General features: G+C 39.1%; 1 protein-coding gene across 2 annotated transcripts in view; it reads left to right on the top strand.

The window, feature by feature from the left end:
• Nucleotides 1-688: 688 nt before the first annotated feature.
• Nucleotides 689-21,752, top strand: part of LOC136866278 (oxysterol-binding protein-related protein 6) — a 398,272-nt gene continuing 377,208 nt past the window's right edge. For both annotated transcript variants that reach the window (XM_067143100.2, XM_068226679.1), the window contains exons 1-3: nt 689-900; nt 1,214-1,400; nt 1,720-1,798. In XM_067143100.2, the coding sequence (XP_066999201.2) occupies nt 1,269-1,400; nt 1,720-1,798 (211 nt within the window). In that variant the 5' untranslated portion in view covers nt 689-900; nt 1,214-1,268. The remainder of the gene's footprint in view (nt 901-1,213; nt 1,401-1,719; nt 1,799-21,752) is intronic.

Raw genomic sequence — 21,752 nt, 5'->3', positions numbered from 1 at the left:
CTAAAGCCATGATTAACACAAATTACATGAAATTCACTGAAATACACAATTTATCACACTTTATATAGTACAAGGTTACTGTGGTATAAAAGGAAACCGCTATCCACGTTGTGAACGACTACACTCGTTGACTGCTCGAACACAGACGAACACGACAGATGAGTTACCAATCATTTGACCGGGTCAGGAATGGAATGGATGAAGCCCCATCTAGCGGCGAGGATACGAATTGTACTGGCTCTGGGGCAATGATTAATGACTGACAGATGCCGTGAAATTATATTGAAGAGTGTTGCTGGAATGAAAGATGACAGGGAAAACCGGAGTACCCGGAGAAAACCTGTCCGACCTCCGCTTTGTCCAGCACAAATCTCAAATGAAGTGACCGATTTTTGAACCTCGGAACCCAGCGGTGAGAGGCCGAAATGTACCGGCTCTGGGGCAATGATTAATGACTGACAGATGCCGTGAAATTATATCGAAATTATATCATTTTGGTCCGATTTCCAAGGTAAAAACTTGTCAACTTTTTCAACAGAGTGTTGGTGGTGGCAACACTACATAAGAGAGGTCAGCATGTCGAGGTTCAGATTTTGTTTTGAGAACCGTAGTTTTGTTCTTGGTTTGTAGGTTGGTACACAACGTAGGGGCGTAATGGGTTTTGTTTTTTTAATTCAAGGGCCATGAATTGACAGGTCCATTACCTAGGTATGTTTGCTGTTGTTTATGTATTTCCCATTCATTTTTAATGAAAGGGATTGAGATGAAAGCAGGCCTGATGGCGGTATGAGTTCCTACGAATCTGTGCTGTTCAACAAGAAGGCAGTTGTGGCCTAACATTTCTTCAGATCATGTTGAATTCCAACTTGATTTTCTTCATTCTATGGAGCATACTTTGTGGTTAGTACTGTTGTTGATGGATATGCGTGTACGAATTTGGATTGTTATTTTGGCCTCCTTCTGTGTCAGTGATTTTATGATCTAACGAAGATACTTTTTGTGGCTTGTTGCTATCAGTTTGCTTGTTATACTATTTTATTGCTGGTTGTTTAGTTAGTGACTTATGATTGTCTAGCTTCTTGAGATTGAATAATTATTTTACTTCTCTACAAGTGCAGGGTAATTAATTTACTTCTGTGACGTTTAGTTTGGTAGTTGACTTACTTTTTCATCTTTTGAAGCTATACATTTTACGGAAATTGTTTTGTTTTAGATTCTTAGTGGGCGGAAGAGCTGTCTTTGCGAATAATAGCGTGTCATTGCATAAAATGACATCTGGACTTCGTCACATAGCTACTGAACCAGCCAATTTAAGCAACAAATACTTTGCAATGGACAAAAAGCGAAGTCCACAATTCCGCAATAAAATAAAGTCTGTTGCTGGAGCAGCATCTGATTCAGTAAGTTGATTTATAGATTTTATGCTAACTACTTTATTATTAGTGAATGAAAGGATCTGTTGAAGTTTTGTTTGAAGGCCTTTCTCTGTGTGATAAAAATGTTTCCTTGTCTTGTTTTGTCTTTTTCCTCCAACAATCTTCTTTTTCTCCACTCGTAGAATTACATTTTGTTGAAACTGAAATTTTAATATTGTTTTCTGCGCATGAATTCTCTTAAAATTATTGAAACTTCTGTTTTTTTTTATGTACTCAACTTTCACTGTGGTTCTTACAGTTTATCGAATTATGTACTGTATATTTTGCCCTTTTCTATTTTTAGGAGGGAAGCGTGGAAAGCAACAGCTTGTCTGCAGAGTCTACTAATGAAAATTGTGCAAAGACACCTCCAAAAGAAATTGGTGAGTAATTGGTTGGATTAGAGCAAATTTAAAAGTCCTAGTGGCATTATCTAAACTAAATTTCCAATTTAATAGTACTGTAATGAAAATTAAAGTGTGTTTGGAGCAGTGGAAGGGAGTTGGAGAAGAACTATCAGAAGTTACGCCAAAATGTTCATGATGCTACTAAATAGCAATGCTATTTGTGCAGTCTGTCTGCTATGTGAGGAAAGAAGTACTCGAGGTGATAGTGAAAGATTTGTTAACTACCAGTTAATTTTTAATTGGTGTGGGCTGCCTCTCATACCACACGAACAAATCCAAACCGCCCTAGCTGCGCAATCCATCTTTCAACAGTCCCAGCTGCCGTATACCTTCTTAGTTAGTCGTTCGAAAATAGTACAGTAATCATAGACACATGAATATCTGTGGAACAATTTTTGAGCTAGGTATATTTTATTCCTTGTGTGGTATCTGATACCACTGATACTAATGATGTGAATATTTTCAGAAACTTATTTTAGGCTGTGATTTTTAAAAGGAATCGTTTGCCATTCACAAAGTTTACAAACTTCATATTGTAGGGGATGGCATGAACGAAAGGTTTGAAGAATTCATCAACGAAATGATGGATGCTGTAGAAGACAGTGGTGGAATGATGCAAAACATGGAGGACAGTTTGACTTAGATTTCTTGGAGGAGACAGATCACGATTCAGACTCGGTTCAAAATGATTGGAAAGAATAGGAAGAGAATGGGAGTGAAATTTCTGATAGTGGTTCAGCTGGTGTACAATACTTATAAGGTGAGAAGAATCAATTCAAATAGTGTAAGGAACCTCCACCTGCAAATGTACAGTAAGAACTTAGAGCTAGACAACATGGTCGCGAAATTGCCCGCATTAAAAGGTATGGCAATGAAACTTGGTGAGGTTCGTACTCCTTCTGAGCATACATACATACATACATACATACATACATACATACATACATACATAAATCATTATAAACTGTTATGCCTTTCAGCATTCAGTCTGCAAGCCTCTGTGAATTTACTAAATGTCGCCACAGTCTTCTATTTGTAACTAGCGCTGTGGCCTCATTTAGTTCTATAGCTCTTATCTTTAAATTGTTAGAAACTGAGTCTAACCATCATCGTCTTGGTCTCCCTCTACTTCTCTTACCCACCATAACAGAGTCCATTATTCTATTAGGTAACCTTTCCTCCTCCATTTACCTCACATGACCCCACCACCGAAGCTGGTTTATGTGCACAGCTTATTCCATTGAATTCATTCCTAACTTAACCTATATCTCCTCATTCTGAGTACCCTCCTGCAATTGTTCCCACCTGTTTGTACATACATACATATCCCACATCGTTCTGTATATATGATGAGTCGGCGAATGACGCCCCTCCACCAACTTCTGTCTTTGAACTTTTCTCCTTCTTCAATGCTGTCCCAGTCCCCTCCTCATTGCTGAATGTCGTTTTTCACCATGTCTGTATATCGCATTCTTGGCCGCCCTATGCTCTTGAATTTTTTAACTGCTGATCATGCATTTTTCTGTGTATGCGATCAGGATCTGTCCTTCGTATGTGACCATACCATTTGAGTCTACACAGAGTTATGTTATCCTGCATTCTGCCAACCTGAGCCATGTCCCTGATGTTCTCATTATGAATTTTATCTCTTCTTGTTTTGCCAACCATCACTCGGACGAATTTCATTTCAGTTGCCTGAAACCTTGCTTCATCCTTATTCCTCATGGTCCAGGTCTCACTCCCATATGACAAAATTGGCATCTGATAAGTCAGACAAATTGCTTGCATTTCAATGGTCCTTTTGGGTTCCATATTAGGTCTCAGACAACTCTATAGAATGTTCCTCCAGCTTGAATCCTGCTGGTAAGTTCCTCTTCGATGGAGCCTGTTGCTGATATCATGCTTCCTAGGTATTTGAATTTGTTGGACATCTTGAGTTATTTACCCTGTATGGTGTGGGTTACTGCAGTCACGTCCTGGTTCGTGAACCACGGGCAGTGGCTGAATGGCCTAGTAAGTGGTCCTGAGAGTCAGGATACCAGTTGCTATGGAATGAGAGTGGGCATCTTGGACATATTCTGAGTTGTGACCCTGCTTGTGTTCAGGCGGCCAGGACTGTACAATCCACCGGGGATCCCCAACCCGTTAGAGGAGAGATCCTCACTTGGACTACGTGTAAGTAGGGTAGTATCCTGCTTCATGAATTTCCCGAGCTCGGAACATTTTAAGCAAGCCTCGGACCTATGGGAGTAACGGAGTCCCAATCTCATTTGACAGGCGAGGGACTCCTTGGAAACGACTTGGTGAACAAAATGGAATTCGATGGGGAGCTATCAGTATTAATAGGGCTTATAGAAGAAAGAAAGTAGAACTGGCTGAGTCAGCAAAAAAGAGGATGCAACTGGATGTACTAGGAGTAAGTGATATTCGGGTAAGGGGAGATAACGGGGAAGAGATAGGCGATTATAAAGTGTACTTGACGGGTGTTAAAAAGGGAAGGGCAGAGTCTCAGACTCAGTCTGAGATAGGGCTGTTTATCAGGAATACTATTGCACGCAACATATTTTCTGTTAGGCACGTAAATGAGCGAATGATATGGGTACATTTGGCAGTTGGAGGAATTAGGATGAGAATTGTCTCATTGTATTCACCTTGTGACGGTGCAGATGAGGATGAAGTTGATAAGTTATATGAAGCATTGAGTGACATCGTAGTCAGTCAACAGCAAGAATAAGATAGTGCTGATGGGCAATTTCAATGCGAGAGTTGGAAATGGAACTGAAGGATACGAAAGGGTGATTGGTAAATGTGGGGAAGATATGGAAGCTAATGGGAATGAGAAGCATTTGCTGGACTTCTGTGCTAATATGGGTTTAGCAGTTATGAATACATTCCTCAAGCATACGACTATATCTTAACCAACTTAAAATTCTGGAAATCTGTTAGGAATGTACAGGTTTTCCAGGGATTTTTCGATGATAAGACCACTATCTGATCTGTACTGAACTAAGTATCTATAGGTCTAGCGTAGAGAAAGTGAAATCTGACTGCAAACGAAGAAGGGTAGAAAATCTCCTGGATGAGGAAATTAGACAGAATTACATGGATATGATTAGTGAGAAGTTTCGAACAGTGGACAGTAAGCAGGTTCAGGATATAGAAAGAGAATGGGTGGCATACAGGGATGCTGTAGTAGAAACAGCAAGGGAATGCCTAGGAACAACTATGTGTAAAGATGGGAAAAAGTGAACATATTGGTGGTATGATGAAGTGGGTGGGAGCAGCATGTAAACGTAAAAAGAAGGCTTATCAGAAATGGCTCCAAACAAGGGCCGATGCGGAGAGGGAATTGTACATAGATGAAAGAAACAGAACGAAACAAATAGTTGTTGAATCCAAAAAGAAGTCGTGGGAAGATTTTGGTAATAATCTGGAAAGGTTAGGTCAGGCAGCAGGGAAACCTTTCTGGACAGTAATACAGAATCTTAGGAATGGAGGGAAAAAGGAAATGAACAGTGTTTTGGGTAATTCAAGTGAACTCGTAATAGATCCCAGGGAATCACTGGACATGTGGAGGGAATATTTTGGAAATTTTCTCAACGTAAAAGGAAATCATCCTGGTGGTGCCGCGAACAACCAAGCTCATTGGGAGGAAGATGATGTTGGTGAAATTACGCTTGAAGTGGAAAGGGTGGTCGATAAACTCCATTGTCATAAATCAGCAGGAATAGATAAAATTAGACCTGAAATGGAGAAGTATAGTGGGAAGGCAGGGATGAAATGGCTTCATAGAGTAGTAAGATTAGCATGGAGTGTTGGTAATGTACCTTCAGATTGGACAAAAGCAGTAATTGCACCTATCTATAAGCAAGGGAACAGGAAGGATTGCAAGATTCCTCAGTGAGCTCATAGTATTACCAATTTGAACCAGGAAGTTTCTGTTACTGAGCATGTTGTTAATATTTCCAATGTGCAGGCATGGAATGATTCGTAGAAGTTTCAGAATCAATCCTTGTCTCCACACAGTATCATATGCTGCTGTTAGATCAATGAAGGCAATTGAATATTTCTGGTGTTTCTGAAAATTAGCCTGTATGAATGTTGTCATAGAAAGGACCTGATCTGTACAGCTTCAGTGCAGGTGGTAGCCAGCTTGTTCAACAGGTAAGTTTTTGAAAATGATATGGCAAATACGGTTATAAATCATTCTAGAAGTATATAGATCAAGCTAAGCAGAGCAATGGGTCTATAGCTTTGAGGTTCGTTGTTAGGTTTGCCAGGTTTAAGAATAGCAAAAAAATTTTGCCCTCTTTAATTCATGGAGTATATTGCCTGATAGAAGAATGGCTGTGAAAAATTTAGCAAACCATATTCTTACATTTTTACCACAGTTGAGAAGGAACTCTGGATGAATACCATCGAAACCTGGAGCCTTTCCTGCTTTCATATTTTTCAGTGCTATTGTAAGTTCTTCTGAAGTGAATGGAGTGGAATATTCAGAATTCGAGGTGCTTATTGTCTTGAGCTCTTTTAATTCCTTCTTAACTTTTATCGTGTGTTGTTTATTTTGAGGAGCTGTTGAAGTGTTGACTATGTTGGACGCAGTTTGATTAGGTGTAATAGCTCCGTTAGTACGGTGTGGTGGTTTGCCACCACCAAGCTTCCTAAGGAGAGACCAGGCTTTTCTACTTGATATTTGGAAGTCCATGGATTCAACAGTCTCTGTCCATTTAGCACATCTTGCAGCGTCAAGTTGGCATAGCAGTTCATCAGCTATCTCTCGGTCGTTACTTACACAGAATTCCTCGTAAAGTTTCTCACATTTCTCAGTCCAGCCAGGGACATATTCCCTATGGTAGCTTCTTGGGACACATTTCTTTGCTGTACTTACGATAGCACCAACAAATCGCTTGTAATTGGACCTTATGGGAGGAATCCAACCGACGCATTTATCAAGGTTTTCCAAGAACAGTGCCCAGTTAGTTTTCTTCAAGTTCCATCTAGGGTGTGGAAAGGACCTTATTATTGGGATGTTGTGTTCCATTTCCAGAAGAATTGGTCGATGTTGGCTGTGTGGAAAGTCTGCCATAACCTGTCTCGACATTGGCAAGGGTTGGAGATTATTATCGGATGAGACAAAACGCAGGTTGGGATTATGGTCTGTCTTCCAGGCTGCGGACTGAAATGTACATAGATCTTTGGCATCAAAAAACAAGGTTGAGGTTGTGTTGTTCAGTCAATCAACCAAAGCTATTCCATTATCATCATTGCGAGAATATTTCCATATTTCATGGTGGCTATTGAAATCTCCCACATATATCGTAGGATGACTGAGTATGGACTACATGCGCAGGCCAAGTTATCCCTGGAGGTTTATAAATATTAACCACAGTAACTTCTCCTATCTTGGAAACAATCTCATGGATACCAAAATCAGAACTAATAGAAATAAAATATTCATTTTCTATATTGGTTCGTACATATGTTGCAATACTATAGACCTTGTCATAGGTGGCACCTAGTAATTCAAATCCAGGTATGGAGCCTCTTGAAAGAAGTTGGGTTACATCACCTGCATGTGTTTCCTGAATCAGGGCTATATCAACGTTGTTATCGACCAAGATCTTGTGTAATACTTGGCATTTAGATCGACTAATGCCTTGTATATTCAACTGACAAATTGTCCGGCAATGACCTAACTTTCTAGACAGTGGAATCTCAGAAGAACTGTTTGTCAATGACTTGCATTCCATTGTATGATGTGATTTATGCCAGGAGATCCAAAGGATTGTCTGGCAACCAGTTAGCACCACCTGGAGGACACGTGTAGGGAAATTTCAGGTAAAACCTACAGACGTTGAGCATCGTTGTCCCCTCAATCAGAAGTGTAGACTCTGAGTCTTAGGAATATCGGGGAGGCCATACATAGCGTCTATCTTCTCCATGACTACCGTGGTATTGGTGGCAAGTCAAACAAAATTGCTGACACTTAAGGCAAAGAATGTAAACCTGTACCAGTATATCAAGTTTCTCTCTTCGTAGTGTTATCTATGGATCGATTGCACGCAAAAAACAATATGGCTGATAATTAGGGCACGAGTTGATAAACGATCATAAACTCTCTAGATAACACTAACACACACTAAACAGATAATGCAGTGTCAAAAAAACTGCCTAGAAACCACAAACGGACCATAGTTCTAACATATAGATAGAGATAAGACGCACAGAAACTACACTTGATCTTAAGTCATGGCCTACAAAAGATCATAAAATGTGTAAAACAGAGTATCAGTAGTGATGAAGTGAATGCTTTGGTATTTGCAGATGATGTGGTGATTTGGGGAAAGGGAGAAAAGGAAGTACAAAGGAGACTCGACATTTGGAATGAAAATCTGAAGGAGTTTGGAATGGTGATTAGTAAAAACAAAACTGTGGTCATGCACTGTGGAAAAGAGAAAAAGAGAAGTCAAGTGAACATAGACGGAGAATGGTTAGAGAATGTAAAACAGTTTACATATCTGGGTAGCATTATTATTGGAAGTAATTAAATCAGCCCTGAAATTAATAACAGACTAAGTAAAGGTACAACATTTTATCAAGTCAGAGAGCTTTTATGGGATGACAAAGTACCCAAGAGAACGAAATTAACATTATGTAAACAGTATTTCATACCAGTTGTAACATACGGACTAGAAATGCTTGTAACTAATAAGAGACAAGATAGTAAGATCCAAGCAGTAGCAATGAAATTTTTAAGAGCATCGGTTAAAAAGACGAGGAGAGATAGAATTAAAAATATTAAAATCAGAGAAGAGCTAAATATAGAATCGTTAGTACAGAACATACAGAAAGCAAGACAGATGGTTCGGACATGTAAAAAGAATGGGAAAGAACAGGTAGCAAGAAGGGAATTAGATAGAGAAGTTAAGGGAAAGAGACCAGTTGGAAGACCGAGAAGAAGGTGGATTGATTAGATTTGGAAGGACAGTAGAGAAGCTGGATTAGATGCGGCAGAAGTAATGGAACAGGACAAGTGAAAGATCAGAAAGGAGTGGAAGAGGCTTGTTAACCACACCCGGGTGACTGGAGTGGGATATTGATGATGAGTATCATTTAATTATTTATTCACATTTTAAATTTTGTTTCATTGGAAGTTGCCAAGTAAAATAATTACATTCAATTGTTTTACAAAAAAATTGATATTTTGATCAGTGACATTTTATATTTTATTTATATTACAGTTAGCATCCAACAGTAGGGCAGATATTTTAATATTAAACTGCCCAAGCAGTGATTAGAGAATCTAAACCTATTGAGAAATCTTATAGGAACATACCATCTGACAACTGGTTTTCTTCAGTTCTGCTGGTGAAAGAACTGCAAAAGTGAAGTTTGACTTTCGTTCGGACTTTCAAACTGAACAAGAGAGAATTTCTGAAATCCTTATCTAGTAAATCAAGGTTTAGTGGGGAGTGATTTTATGGATTCCAGAATGATATAACTTTGCTTTCTGATGTTCTAAGGAAAGGCAGAGTAGTAATATTAGTTTCATCGATGCATCATGGCACTGTAAATGACCCTGGAAACAACAAAGCAGAGATGATTTCTTTGTATAATTTGTCGAAAGGAGGAGTAATTGCCTAGAAACAAATTGTGCATTATACAGGTCTAATCGACGCACCAGTAGATGGCCTATGACTCTCTATATGATGCTAGACAAGCACTATCAATGCATATATTCTGCACCAATGTTACAAGACTATGGACAGCTGATTTGATTTCATGAAACAGCTGGCCGATTCATTGCTCATGAAGACTAGAATTGTGAAAATGCCTTTCGTCTGAATAATGTTTGTGTATTGAGCGAGTTATTTCAGTCATGAAGAAAAGACAAGATTCTAAATCCAGTACTTGTGCTATCTCTCCTGCAGAGTGTTTGCTACATCTGCCGTTCAGAATTACCAATGAAGAATTTTTTCCTGTGTTTGCAGTGTCAGTAGCCAATATGCCTACAATGTACAAAGAAAATGTGCAAAATTTGCATTAAAAAACAGTTTTACAGATGTCGAACAGACTTGTATGATTTACAGGGTTTCATATTCTAATTAAAGTACATTTGAGAAAATATTAAATATTTATTTAGCATTATTCGTGTATTCTTGACATTTTGCGCAAAAATATAGTGTAGCTCAGCATTTGGTCTTTAGTATGGCCCCAAAAGGTGATTTATTGGGTAGGTTTTCTATATTATTTTGTGTAAGTTGTGTAAGTTAAGTAATACAGAAATCTTTTGCAGGCAATATCACATACGCCAATAGGTAGGAAAATCCCTCACCAATTAAAGGTTAAAGCTGAATATAGAGAGAGGATTTGAAGTTGTGGAGTGTACATAGCAAATATAAATAGTAGTAGGACAATATTGGCTGGTTAATCTACACAGCTGTAACATAAGAAAGCTTTAAAGAGAGTCCAAGATATAGAAAAGCAACTATTGGTTGCTGAATCCAGAAACAGAAGCCTGTGAACTGGATTTTGTTGATTGAGTAAATATGATTGTCCAGGTAAGCAGTATTAACAGAAAGGAGAAAGTGGAATTATCTGGTGGCTAATGGTTAGAAATAAAAATAAGAGGCAAAGAAATGATGTAAGTAAATGTTTTATGAAGTGGAGATGGAAGAAGTGTGTATAATAACAATTGTAAGTGTGCAGAGGCCTTTAAGATGAAAAAGGTGTTGAACTAGAGCACCGTCCCATCATTTTATTTTGAAACAGGATGTGGAATCTTATAAATCTTACCTTCTATGACATGTAGGAGAGAGAGATATTCATTACCACTACTGGGGACCCACCGCTTAGTTCTAAATAGTTACTTTACTTTTATAGTGAAATATAAAACTATGGCACTTTGGAAAATAGGCAGACGAAGGAACAGTGTTGTTGGCTGATTCCTTCAATATGGCATGGTTGTCATAATTCAGTACAATACAGTTACTTACAGAGATGCATGTCATTGCCAACTACGCCACAATAAAAACTTCTGAACCGAGGAAGTTGGCCGTGCGGTTAGGGGCGTGCAGTCGTGAGCTTGCATTTGCGAGATAGTCGATTTGAACCACACTGTCGGCAGCCCCGAAGATGGTTTTCTATGGTTTGCTGTTTTACCACCACGCAAATGCTGGGCCTGTACCTTAATTATGGCCATGGCTGCTTCCTTCCCACTCGTAGCCGGTTTTTTATCCCTTCATCGCCATAAGACCTATCTGTGTCGGTGCATCGTAAAAAAAAAAAAAAAAAAAAAAAAAGATGATGGGAGTTGTGGTGGTCCCAGGGTTTACTAAATGCTGTATGCTGCTTGACGGCCTAACTTGAGTGCTTATGCCCCCAGACCAATGGTTTTGTGACTGTCACTTTGTAGGAGGTCCAGGCCAATTCAAGTTTTGTCTCACTATCAATTGTACCATGTAGAATGTGCTGCTGTGCTCTTATTCTTCACGCATAAACCAGCTGCGTCCAGGATGTACCTAAACTGGTGTCGGCATTGTCTGAGCAGGTTATGTTGCTGCTAAGAACAAAAGTGGCGTGGTACTAAATGGGACGGAGCTCTAGTTCTGCTGAAGAGAAGAAAAGGTAGGCAAATAGGAAGATGAGAACGAGTAATGTTATAAGGTTACTTGAACATTTAACAGTGAATTAGTGAAATCCTGGTAGGATGTGTACATTATTTCTAATGATCAGGGCCAGGATTTTGTTGACATTTTATCTTTTAAATGATTTATCACAGACTTTGCTACATTGTTTTGAAATCTCTGTCATGGTACCTATATTATAGATATACCTTGGTCATTTTTTCTACTTTTTATTTATAAGTCATTTTGTTTTAAGCTTTTGTGCATTTCCAGGAATTTTTACTTACTTACTTACTTACTTACTTACTTACTTACTCCATGGCTCTACGGTCCTTTAAGGACCTTGGCCTCCTTGACCACAGCTCTCCAGTCGTCCCGGTCTTCAGCATGCCTACGCCACCTCCTGACTCCAACGGTCCTCAGATCAGTCTCTACATCCTCCAGCCATCTCATCCGGGGCCGACCTCTCCTTCTCCTGCCCCCAGGGTGTCCTGTCAGTGCTTTCCTTGGAAGTCTTCCCTCCTCCATCCGTTGTACATACCCCAGCTATCCAATTCGTCTCATTTTGATTGATGTCACCAAGTCCGGCTCCTTATACAATAATCTTATTTCTTCATTTGTTCTGATTCTCCATAAATCTCCCTCCTTCACCGGTCCAAATATCTTCCTCAGTACTTTCCTTTCCCACACATTTAATCTCCTCTCTGTGGCCTCAGTCAATACCCATGCCTCACTCCCATACATAAGCAATGGTTTAATTATTGTTTTGTAGAGAGTCAATTTTAATTTCCTGCTTAAGTTTTTACTTCTCAGAAGGGGATACACTGCCCTGTAGGATCTGTTGGCAGCCTTAATTCGATTTACAATATCTGTCTCAACTTTATTTTCTGATGTTATTACTGACCCAAGATATGTGAAGCTATCTACTGCTTCAAAGGTGTAACCATCCACTTGGAGTTTTTCAGTGTTCCTTCCATTTCTCTCCGTTACCATATATTTAGATTTAGTCTCACTTATCTCCAAGCTCAAGGACCCAGCCGCATCTTTCAGCTCCCTCAAGGCAGTTATAAGTGCCTCGTTACTTCTAGCAGATATCACCACATCATCTGCATAAGCCAAAATTTGGATCAGTCTATTGTAAATATTACCACCCGGATTAGTAGTTACTGATCTTACAGCTTTCTCCAACACTAGATTAAATAACACTGGTGATAAGGGGCCTCCCTGCCTTAGGCCTTCTTCGGTTCTGAAAGATCTTGACAGACTTCCCTGCACTTTTACCTGACTTCTGCTGTTCTCCAGGGTCATCTTAGTCAATTTTATTAACTTCTGTGGGAATCTAAACTCCTTCATTGTTTCCCACAATGTCGATCTCTTAATTTTGTCATAGGCTTGTTTAAAATCTATAAAAAGATGCCCTAGTCGAACGTTGTATTCATATGTCTTTTCCAGAGTCATTCTCATGGTGAAAATATGGTCCATCGTCGATCTTCCAGGTCTGAAACCAGCTTGGTACTCCCCTATAATTCTTTCTGCTCTACTACTAACTCTCTTTGTTATGGCTGTAGAGAGGATTTTGTATACTATACTCGGTAAGGATATACCTCGATAATTCTTGCATTGCATGCGTGACCCCTTCTTATGTATAGGACATATATTTGCTAGTGTCAAGTCCTCCGGCATTGTACCTGTTTCCCATACCTTTTTAATTATCTCGTGTATTTTCTTCACCAATACTTCTCCATGTTTTACCATTTCTGCTGTTATGAGGTCATTCCCTGGGGCTTTACTGCTCTTCAATTGTTTTATAATATCTCTTATTTCTTCAATCGATGGTGATCCCATATCGTCTTCATCCTCATCTCCATTCTCCTCATCCATCTCTTCCTCCTCACATTCATCTCCATATTCACCCTCCTCCTCTCTCTCTGAAGTTTCCATACGGTCTGATCCTTCTTTTTCTTCATTTATTGGTCTGACAGAAAGTAATGTTTCAAAATGTTTTGCCCATTTTTCTATAATTCGTTCTTTCCCAACAATGAGTCTATCAGTCTCATCCTTAAGCATATTCACTCTGGGTTGATATCCCTTCTTTACTTGTCCAACCCCATGGAAGAATTTTCTGCCTTGTTTGTTTTCAAAATTCTTCTGCATTTCATCCACTCTCTCCGTTTCCTCTATTCTTTTCTTGTTCCTTATCAGTGTCTTTGCTATTCTCCGTTTCTCTTTAAAAACTGCCATATTATTTCGAGTGGGTCTCTGTAGCATTCTTTGTCGGGCAAGATTTCTCTCTTCCAGAACCTTATCCACTTCTTCGTCATACCATTTATTTCTACTGTTACCTTCTCTCTCCAAGTACTTCCTGCGCCATTGTATTTATTGCTAGCTTGGTTTCCTCCCACATTGTGTTGATGTCCACATCTCCGTTTCTGCCCATCTGTAGCTTTCTTTGCAGTCGGTCTCTATACTCTTCCTCCTCCTTCTCATCCCTTAACAGTTCTACATTATAGATCTTGCTCTGCTCAGCTCTGTCCCTGGGTTTAATTGCCAGTCTTTCTCGGAACTTGATCCTCACCAGTATGTGATCTGAATCACTGTCTGCACCACGCATGCTTCTCACATCCATTATATTGGAGGCATGTCGCGCATCTATCAGCACATGGTGTATCTGGTTCTTTGTCAGACCATCCGGTGATATCCATGTTTCTTTATGGATCTCCTTATGGGGAAAACATGTGCTCTTAATCACCAGCTCCTTGCTAAAGGCAAAGTCAATCAATTTCCACCCGTTTTCATTTGATTCTTGGTGTTAACTATGATATCCTGCCACTGGGTGGTTTTCTTTCTCTTTGCCTACTTTGGCATTATAATCCCCTAGGACAACTTTAACATCATACTTGGGCAACTTGTCAAATACTTGCTCCATTTTTTCATAGAAATGTTCTTTCTCTTCCTCATCGGCATCCTCTGTTGGTGCATGGACACTAATTAGTGATATGTTGGCAAATCTCCCTCTCAATCTTAACTGGCATAGTCTGGGGCTTATTGCTTCATATTCAATCACATTATGACCGACCGATTTCTTGACCATAAACCCTGTTCCTATTCTATTTTGCCACATCTATCTGATATTTAAGTAATTCCTCCTCCAATTTTCTACTAGCCCCGGCCTGAAATATACTTCTCACATTCCATGTTCCAATATATCCGTATCGTTGCCATTTAGCGCACTTTAGTCGTCGTAAGTTTGGGACCGTCTGGTTATCTTGATTTGGTTTCTGAACGATATGTAGTTTTGTGGTAGTGGAGTTGTTAGCCCCACGTACCAACCCCCAACCTGGAGGACCAGGGTATCACTCTTAGTCTGGATCATCACCTTAGACCTGTCCGGCTTGGGTGGCCCTACCAGGAGCATATGCTCCCGTTGGCATAGCTCTAAGGATCATTTGAACACGCAAGCCTCCAAAACACCCGGCAAAATGTATTTTGCCTTCGTCAATGTGGTGATACCATCGGGAGGCCAGGAATTTTTATGTTGGCAAAATACTTTTGGGTCATTGTTTACTTTATTTTGCATAGTAATTCTTGCATCTATTCATTTCATTATAATTGCATTATGAACTAAACAATGTCAAAAGGTTCAGCATTTAGTTGAGGAACAGAGAAGGTATTTTTGTACACCCTATAACGCTTTCTAGGAAATCCCACATTCCTAAACTGATGGATGTTGGAGCTAATCTGGACGACTGAGAATGTTGAAAGCCAAAGGGTAGGTCTTAGCTTTGAATCGGGTACATATCTGTAAACTAGTATTTCAGTGTGGTGGTTGAAATACCTAAGTGCAGATACACATAAATGGAGTTATCCCTAGAAAGTTTGTGTGTGTGTGTGTGTGTGTTCATTCTTCATTCGTGTTTAGTTGTTTCGAGAAAGCTAAAAGTAAAACCATGTAAAGCTGTTTATTTGAGAAGAATGGTTTCTTAGTTCGGGGATGGTATTGTTTCAGCAGACGACCAAAAACTATTTTGTAAAGTAAGCGAGATGAAAGTAGCTGATGGTAAAATTTTGTTGTTCAGCAGCATATCAGAAATGACAAATGTGTTTGTGATGTACAAAATGCTGCCAGAAGATCAACAGTGCATACATAAGCACAGGCACCTTCTCTTGAGACTTATTCCTTCTCGCTACTGAAGTTCTGGAATCGGTAAACCATTCCATTATATGCATACTTTTGGACAAGGGTGATCAAGGCATTTTACTCCAAAATTATGTGCATGTAACTTGCATCGCTCACAGGTTTCACAGACTTGTGAAAGAGGTCACGGCAGCTTTTCCAGGAATTGATAAATAGTAATACTTCAATAAGAGTCCTCAACTAGCACTTGGAGAGTGTGCGATGGCAGACACAGAGGACGATGCTGTCTTGTTTCCCCCCATCTTACTCTCACTTCCTTAGGTGGTAAAGAACAATGCTACCGACTGTTGAAAGAAACCCTCATCAAGTGAGTGTGAAGAGGGTGAGTGGAGCGAAGAACCTCTCTCAAGGAGGTTAAGTTAAATTTTCCACCTTTGATTTCTTCACAGCAGTTATGCTGAGCGAAATGAGTTGGGTTAGAAAATTTATCACCATTGGTTTAGAAGTTTTTGTTGTTCTGTAGTTGGTAATGACATCTACCTAGATAGTTATCTGTAATGAATTATGAGAGTGATGTCACATAAAAATAATTTCAGCTAATAGCAGCGTTCCTTCACCTGGGTACTTTGGAAAATGTTCCCCGTTTTGTGCTGTTTTGCTATAAAAGTAAAGATACATTTATGGCAGATTGGTGGGTCTCCAGCGGTGGCATTGAATCCTTCTATATCTCCTACATGTAATACAAGGTAAGATTTAAAAGATTTCACTTCTTAAATTGTGTACTCTTATGTCCTGAACGTTTGTTGAAGTTATACATGATAAACTTGTCACATGTTAAGAAAGTATTTGTTTAGGCAGCATGAAGGGAGTTATCTCTAGCACCCAATATTTCACTGTCTCTAACGCCCACCATCACATGCTGGGGAATGCGGATCACTGCCTGTGTATGTTATTGTAACAATCTTCTAGTATTGAAACGTGCTGTAGATTCTCTTGATTGATGAGGTTAAAGGGTTATTATGTTGCTTAATAACTGCGTTCAAGAGATGATCAAGGAAAACTGGAGTACATTAAAGTGAACTTCAGTGAACTTCAACTCCTAGTCATCAACTATCGTTTGCCTTAAGGAGAGAGGTGTAACTCTTGACAAGATGGCTGTGTTAATTTGAAATTGGGGAAAGCATTGACAGGTGTGCGGGGTGAAGTTTGTGGTATGGTATATATTAATGTAAAATGTTGTTCTTGAGAAAAACTCTGGCTATAAAACCTTGTGCTTTGTTACCCAATCTATTACAGGAGAAGATTTTACTATGGTATGTCTAATATTGAAAATGAGCTAACACCAGGTGATTTAGGAGATTTCAGGTATGCCCACGAAACCTAAACGACTAGGAATATTATTATTACCACTGTGACATAAAAAAGTTGCAGCATTTTCACCAGCAAAAACTACACTCCATCATGAACATTAAGTGAGAGAGCTATGTCGCCAGTGTTGCAAGTTCTTGAGAAAGTATGTATTAAGAGTGTAGAAGCATTGCTTGTTGGCCATCGCCTTAGACGGGCAGGGTATGTGTGTCGTGTGAATGACACAAGACTGCTGCATCAGATCCTCTATGGTGAAATTGGCTCCGGTTTGAGACCACGGGGTGCTCTCTTGAGACGCTTCAAAGACCAACTGAAACAAACCTTAAAGATAACAGAAATAAACCTACAACCCTGGGAAGCACTCACCGAGGATTGTATACTTTGGTGACAAACCATTTGTGCCACAATACAATACTTCGGACAAGAACACCACATACGTGAAGAATTGAAGTGGTAAGAGTGCAAACTTCGCAAACCCAGCCAAGGTCTCCCCTGTCCTTAAGCTGCACAGTGTGTGAGACATATGTTATAATAATAATAATAATAATAATAATAATAATAATTGCCTTTATTTGTAGTGGCAAAGTTAGGTCTCATGGTTCTCTCTTACACTTAACCACACTTCATTAACAGTGTACATCTGAGAATAATATTCATAATCTTAAAACTACCATTACAAACTAGAAACAAAATATGAAACAAAATCACATAAACACTATAAATATTCTTAGTCATGTCTTAAAACTATCATTACAAATTAAAAGTTGAATGACACAGAGTAACATAAACACAGTAAACATACATTCATCCACACATTCACTCGACCAGATTCATTCAGCTTGGCAGCACACATCGAGGAGATGCTTACGGCAAGACTTAAAGGAATTTAAGGATTTTATGACTCTAATGTTGTGGGGGAGAGAATTCCATATTCTAGCTCCATTCGCAACAAAGGAACGGCTAAATACTGCTGACCTGGTGAGAGGGATAGCAAGTGTACTGCTGGAGCGTGTGTTATGCTGGTGGAAAGAGGATAGGAAATTGAGTTGTGAAGATAAGTAGTATTGGATATGCTTGTTTAATACTCGAAAGATTAATACTGCCATGTGGAGGTTTCTATATTGTTAAAATTTTAGAAGGGAAAGTTGACGATATTAAGGGGTAACATGAACATCATAGCGTAAGGAGAAGATAATCTAATGCAAGAGTTCATAGCACATTGTAATCGGTTTAGTTGTTCTCTCGTGGCATCAATTAGTACTGCGTCACAGTAGGAAAATATAGGGAGGACAAGAGTATTTATAAGCCTAGTTCTTATGTTTCGTGGCAGTATATTTTGATTATATTTTAATGGGTGAAAGGAGGCATACACTTTTCTACAGATGTTTGTAATATGCTCTCCCCAGTTAAGATTCTAGTTTATAATGACTCCAAGATTTCTTACCGAGTTTTCGTACAGAATAATTTTACCAGATAAAGTTAATGGAGGAATGTTTTTGCTTTTTGCCGCACCGATTTGTTTCATCTGCCCAACAATAATAGCTTTAGATTTTTATGGATTGATTAAAATATAGTTTTCATGACCGTATGCACAGATATTAAGTCAGAGTTCATATAACCTATTGCTTGATTGTTGTCTGAAATTTTGGAATGATAATAGATTTGTAGATTATCAGCATACAACCAGTACTTAAGAGTGTCTTAGCCATGTCGATATATTGTTAATATAGATAACAAAGAGAAGTGATCCAAGTAGTGAGCCTTGTGTTACTCCTGAATATTTCATTACCCATTCAGATGACCTATTCTGAAGAATTACGCATTGGTTTCGTTCGGTAAGATATGAGAGAAAGAATTCTAGAGCTGTCTGTCCAAGGTGAAGTGATTTCAATTTAGCAACCAGTACTTCTATATTTACTGTGTCAAAGGCACTGCTAAAATCAAGAAGTGTACACCTGGCTTTCGTCCATAGCACGTCTCATATCGTCTGTAACTTTCAGCAGGGCAGTGGCTGTACTGTGGCCCTTTTTGAAACCCGATTGTAAAGGGTCAAATGGTTTGTGTTTATTTAAATAGTCAGTTAATTGCATGTGAACTATGGGTGAACTATGAATGAAAGTATGCAAACAGGTCGATAATCTGTTATAAGTACAGGTGAGGAAGTTTTGGGAACAGGTTTTATAATGGCATTTTTCCACATTTTTGGTAAGAAGCCACTTGTGAGGCACATGTTGTTTATATGAGTAATGGCGGGAAGAATGTCAATGGTGTGTTGTATTATGAGTATGGGTATTTCATCAGGTCCTACAGCAGGGGATGTGATTGATAATACCTCACATTTCATGTCAATCTCTGTGAGTTTGCAAAATTCAAAGAATGGCCTATTTGGTGGTGGAAGGTTCAGAAAAGAATTTATAGTCTGTGGTATTGTCTGCATTTCCGGTTTAATTTTTATTTCAGAAAAATGAGCATTTAATCTCTCCAGAGAGATGTCTGGATTACATAGCTGGGGCAAAGCTTTCCCAATTCCAATGGAACAAAGTTGTTTCCAAGTGTTTGGCACATTTAAATTTCCAGCCAGGTGATTGTAAAAAGAAAATTTCTTATTTCGAATTATTACTTTAATTCAATTCCAAAGTGCCCGATACTGTTCAAGTGTACTGGGAGAGTTTGTGCGTCTGTAGAGCCGGTGTAACGCGTCACAATGAGTCATCATTTGTTTAATGTCATCGGTCAGCCATGGAGGAGGAGGTTGGGAGACTTTGGCTGTATGCTTAGGTGCATGTTTATCAAGGAGACCAAGTATAATTGAACTAAAAGTTTCACTTTCTTGTCGATATCGTTTATATTTTGTAAGTCATCCCAAGGACTATTCAAGGCATCAACTCTCAAATGATCTAAGTTTATATGTTCAATGTCCCTGAATGTGATGTATCTCGACTTATACTTGGGTACTTTGAGTGAGTAAGACAAGTATATTAAGTCATGTGTCGATATGCTAGGGGTATGGATCTGTCCGTGTGATACTATTTTCTGTGGGTTGTTAGTGATCATTAAGTCAATTAGTGTATTTGGAGATGAGGTATGATTGGTCAGTTTTAGTGGAAGTATTGTCATGTCACATGTCTGGAAAATACTTAATTGATAATATCAATGGTCAGACTCTGGTGCAGTTAACGCTGCAAGCCAACGCTACAACAGTCAAGGGGAACTTCAACACGCAATCCCACAGCGGACTCACAATTATATCCATAGTTTAAGTTTAACATCCCCGTTTTGACTGGCTCATTTACAAGATTCCAAGCACTTCCAACTAGGCAATATCAACCCTAATTAGTTCTAAAGCTTTTTTTAACATAATTCAGGAAGGAGTCTACATTTTATATAATCAATTCATCAATAAGATGCTCCAACCATACATCTTCCTAAGAGGAAACTTACTGGTCTTTTAACTGACCTATTGGTCAGATTTGTTCAGCCATGTTCTATTCACTTAGAATCTATCTCCCTTTTGAGTGTTGAATTTAAGAGGAAATACCAGGAAGCCAATGAGGACTTGGTAATTGGAGCAAAAGCTAGGGCATACTTGAAAGATAATTACTGTGATGAAGAGATGTTTTATAATTCTGTAAGAGAGTTTTATATGGCAGCTTGCAGTTGATAATATCAATGGTCAGATGTGAATTGGGGCAACATTGCAGAGCTTAAAAATGAAAGTGGACAAATTTAGTATAAAACCTTAAGTAATGTATTTGCAGTACCTCACAGTAACTCGCCCATAGAAAGAGTTTTCAGTGTTAGGAAAAATCGGACAGAATTCAGGCCTACATTAAGTACATCTACACTGGAATCGCATATGGTTCTGAAGACTAAAATGTCATCTCAGGGGGAAGTATGTTTCAAGAAAACCTACACTGAAAAGCAGCTGCTGGGTGTGAAACAAGCTACTAAGAATTTTTTAAATCACAGAAGTAATAGCTAATGAGCTAATTGTTTTGTGTAATATGGTATATTTCAGAATAGATTGCTGTAGGAAAGGGCAAACAGGGTGCTTTGGATTTGACTCGTATACGTTTTGACGGGGGGTTTAAAAATGGGAATACCGATAACACATTTCAGAGGTTGGCACCTCTGCAGCTCTTCGAGGATATTAGTAAAAGTATACTGCCAACTGTCAATCTGTACATTGATAATCAAGGAGCACAGAAATTGGCCGAGAATCTGGTGTTCCACTCACGCACAAAGCTTATTCGTGCACGTCATCATTTTGTGAGGGAAGTTCTGTATGCAGAGGAAATCAACCTGAAGTATCTTGTGACAGAAGAGATGCCAGCAGATGTGCTCATGAAAGGATTGTCCAGATTCGAGTATTGGAAGTGTTTGAGCAACCTTTATCTCAAGAAGTGAATCGTTTGGACGATTGTCACTTTGAAAGTGGGTGTTAAATATGATTCAAATCGAGCCGCCCTCTAGTGCCGCTATCTAGTAGTCTGGTTTTTTTTTTGTTTGATTGTGAGCAGCCATCTTTTGTTCAGTTCAGTTTGCGCCGGTCACTTATTCAGATGGTTTCATTATATTAAACTTGTTCCTTTTTGTATTCAGTAAACTTGCATTATTATTATTATTCTTTTCCTACCGCTTTTCCCACACGTGTGGGGTCGCGGATGTGAACTGCATCGCACATGTGGATTTGGCCCTGTTTAATGGCCAGATGCCCTTCCTGCCGCCAGCCCTGTATGAAGGGATGTAATCACTATTGCGTGTTTCTGTGGTGGTTGGTAGTGTAGTGTGTTGTGTG

The sequence above is a fragment of the Anabrus simplex genome, chromosome 3, assembly GCF_040414725.1.
Source record: "Anabrus simplex isolate iqAnaSimp1 chromosome 3, ASM4041472v1, whole genome shotgun sequence".
Classification (NCBI taxonomy): Eukaryota; Metazoa; Arthropoda; class Insecta; order Orthoptera; family Tettigoniidae; genus Anabrus; species Anabrus simplex.
This window is presented reverse-complemented; position numbering and strand designations above follow the sequence as displayed.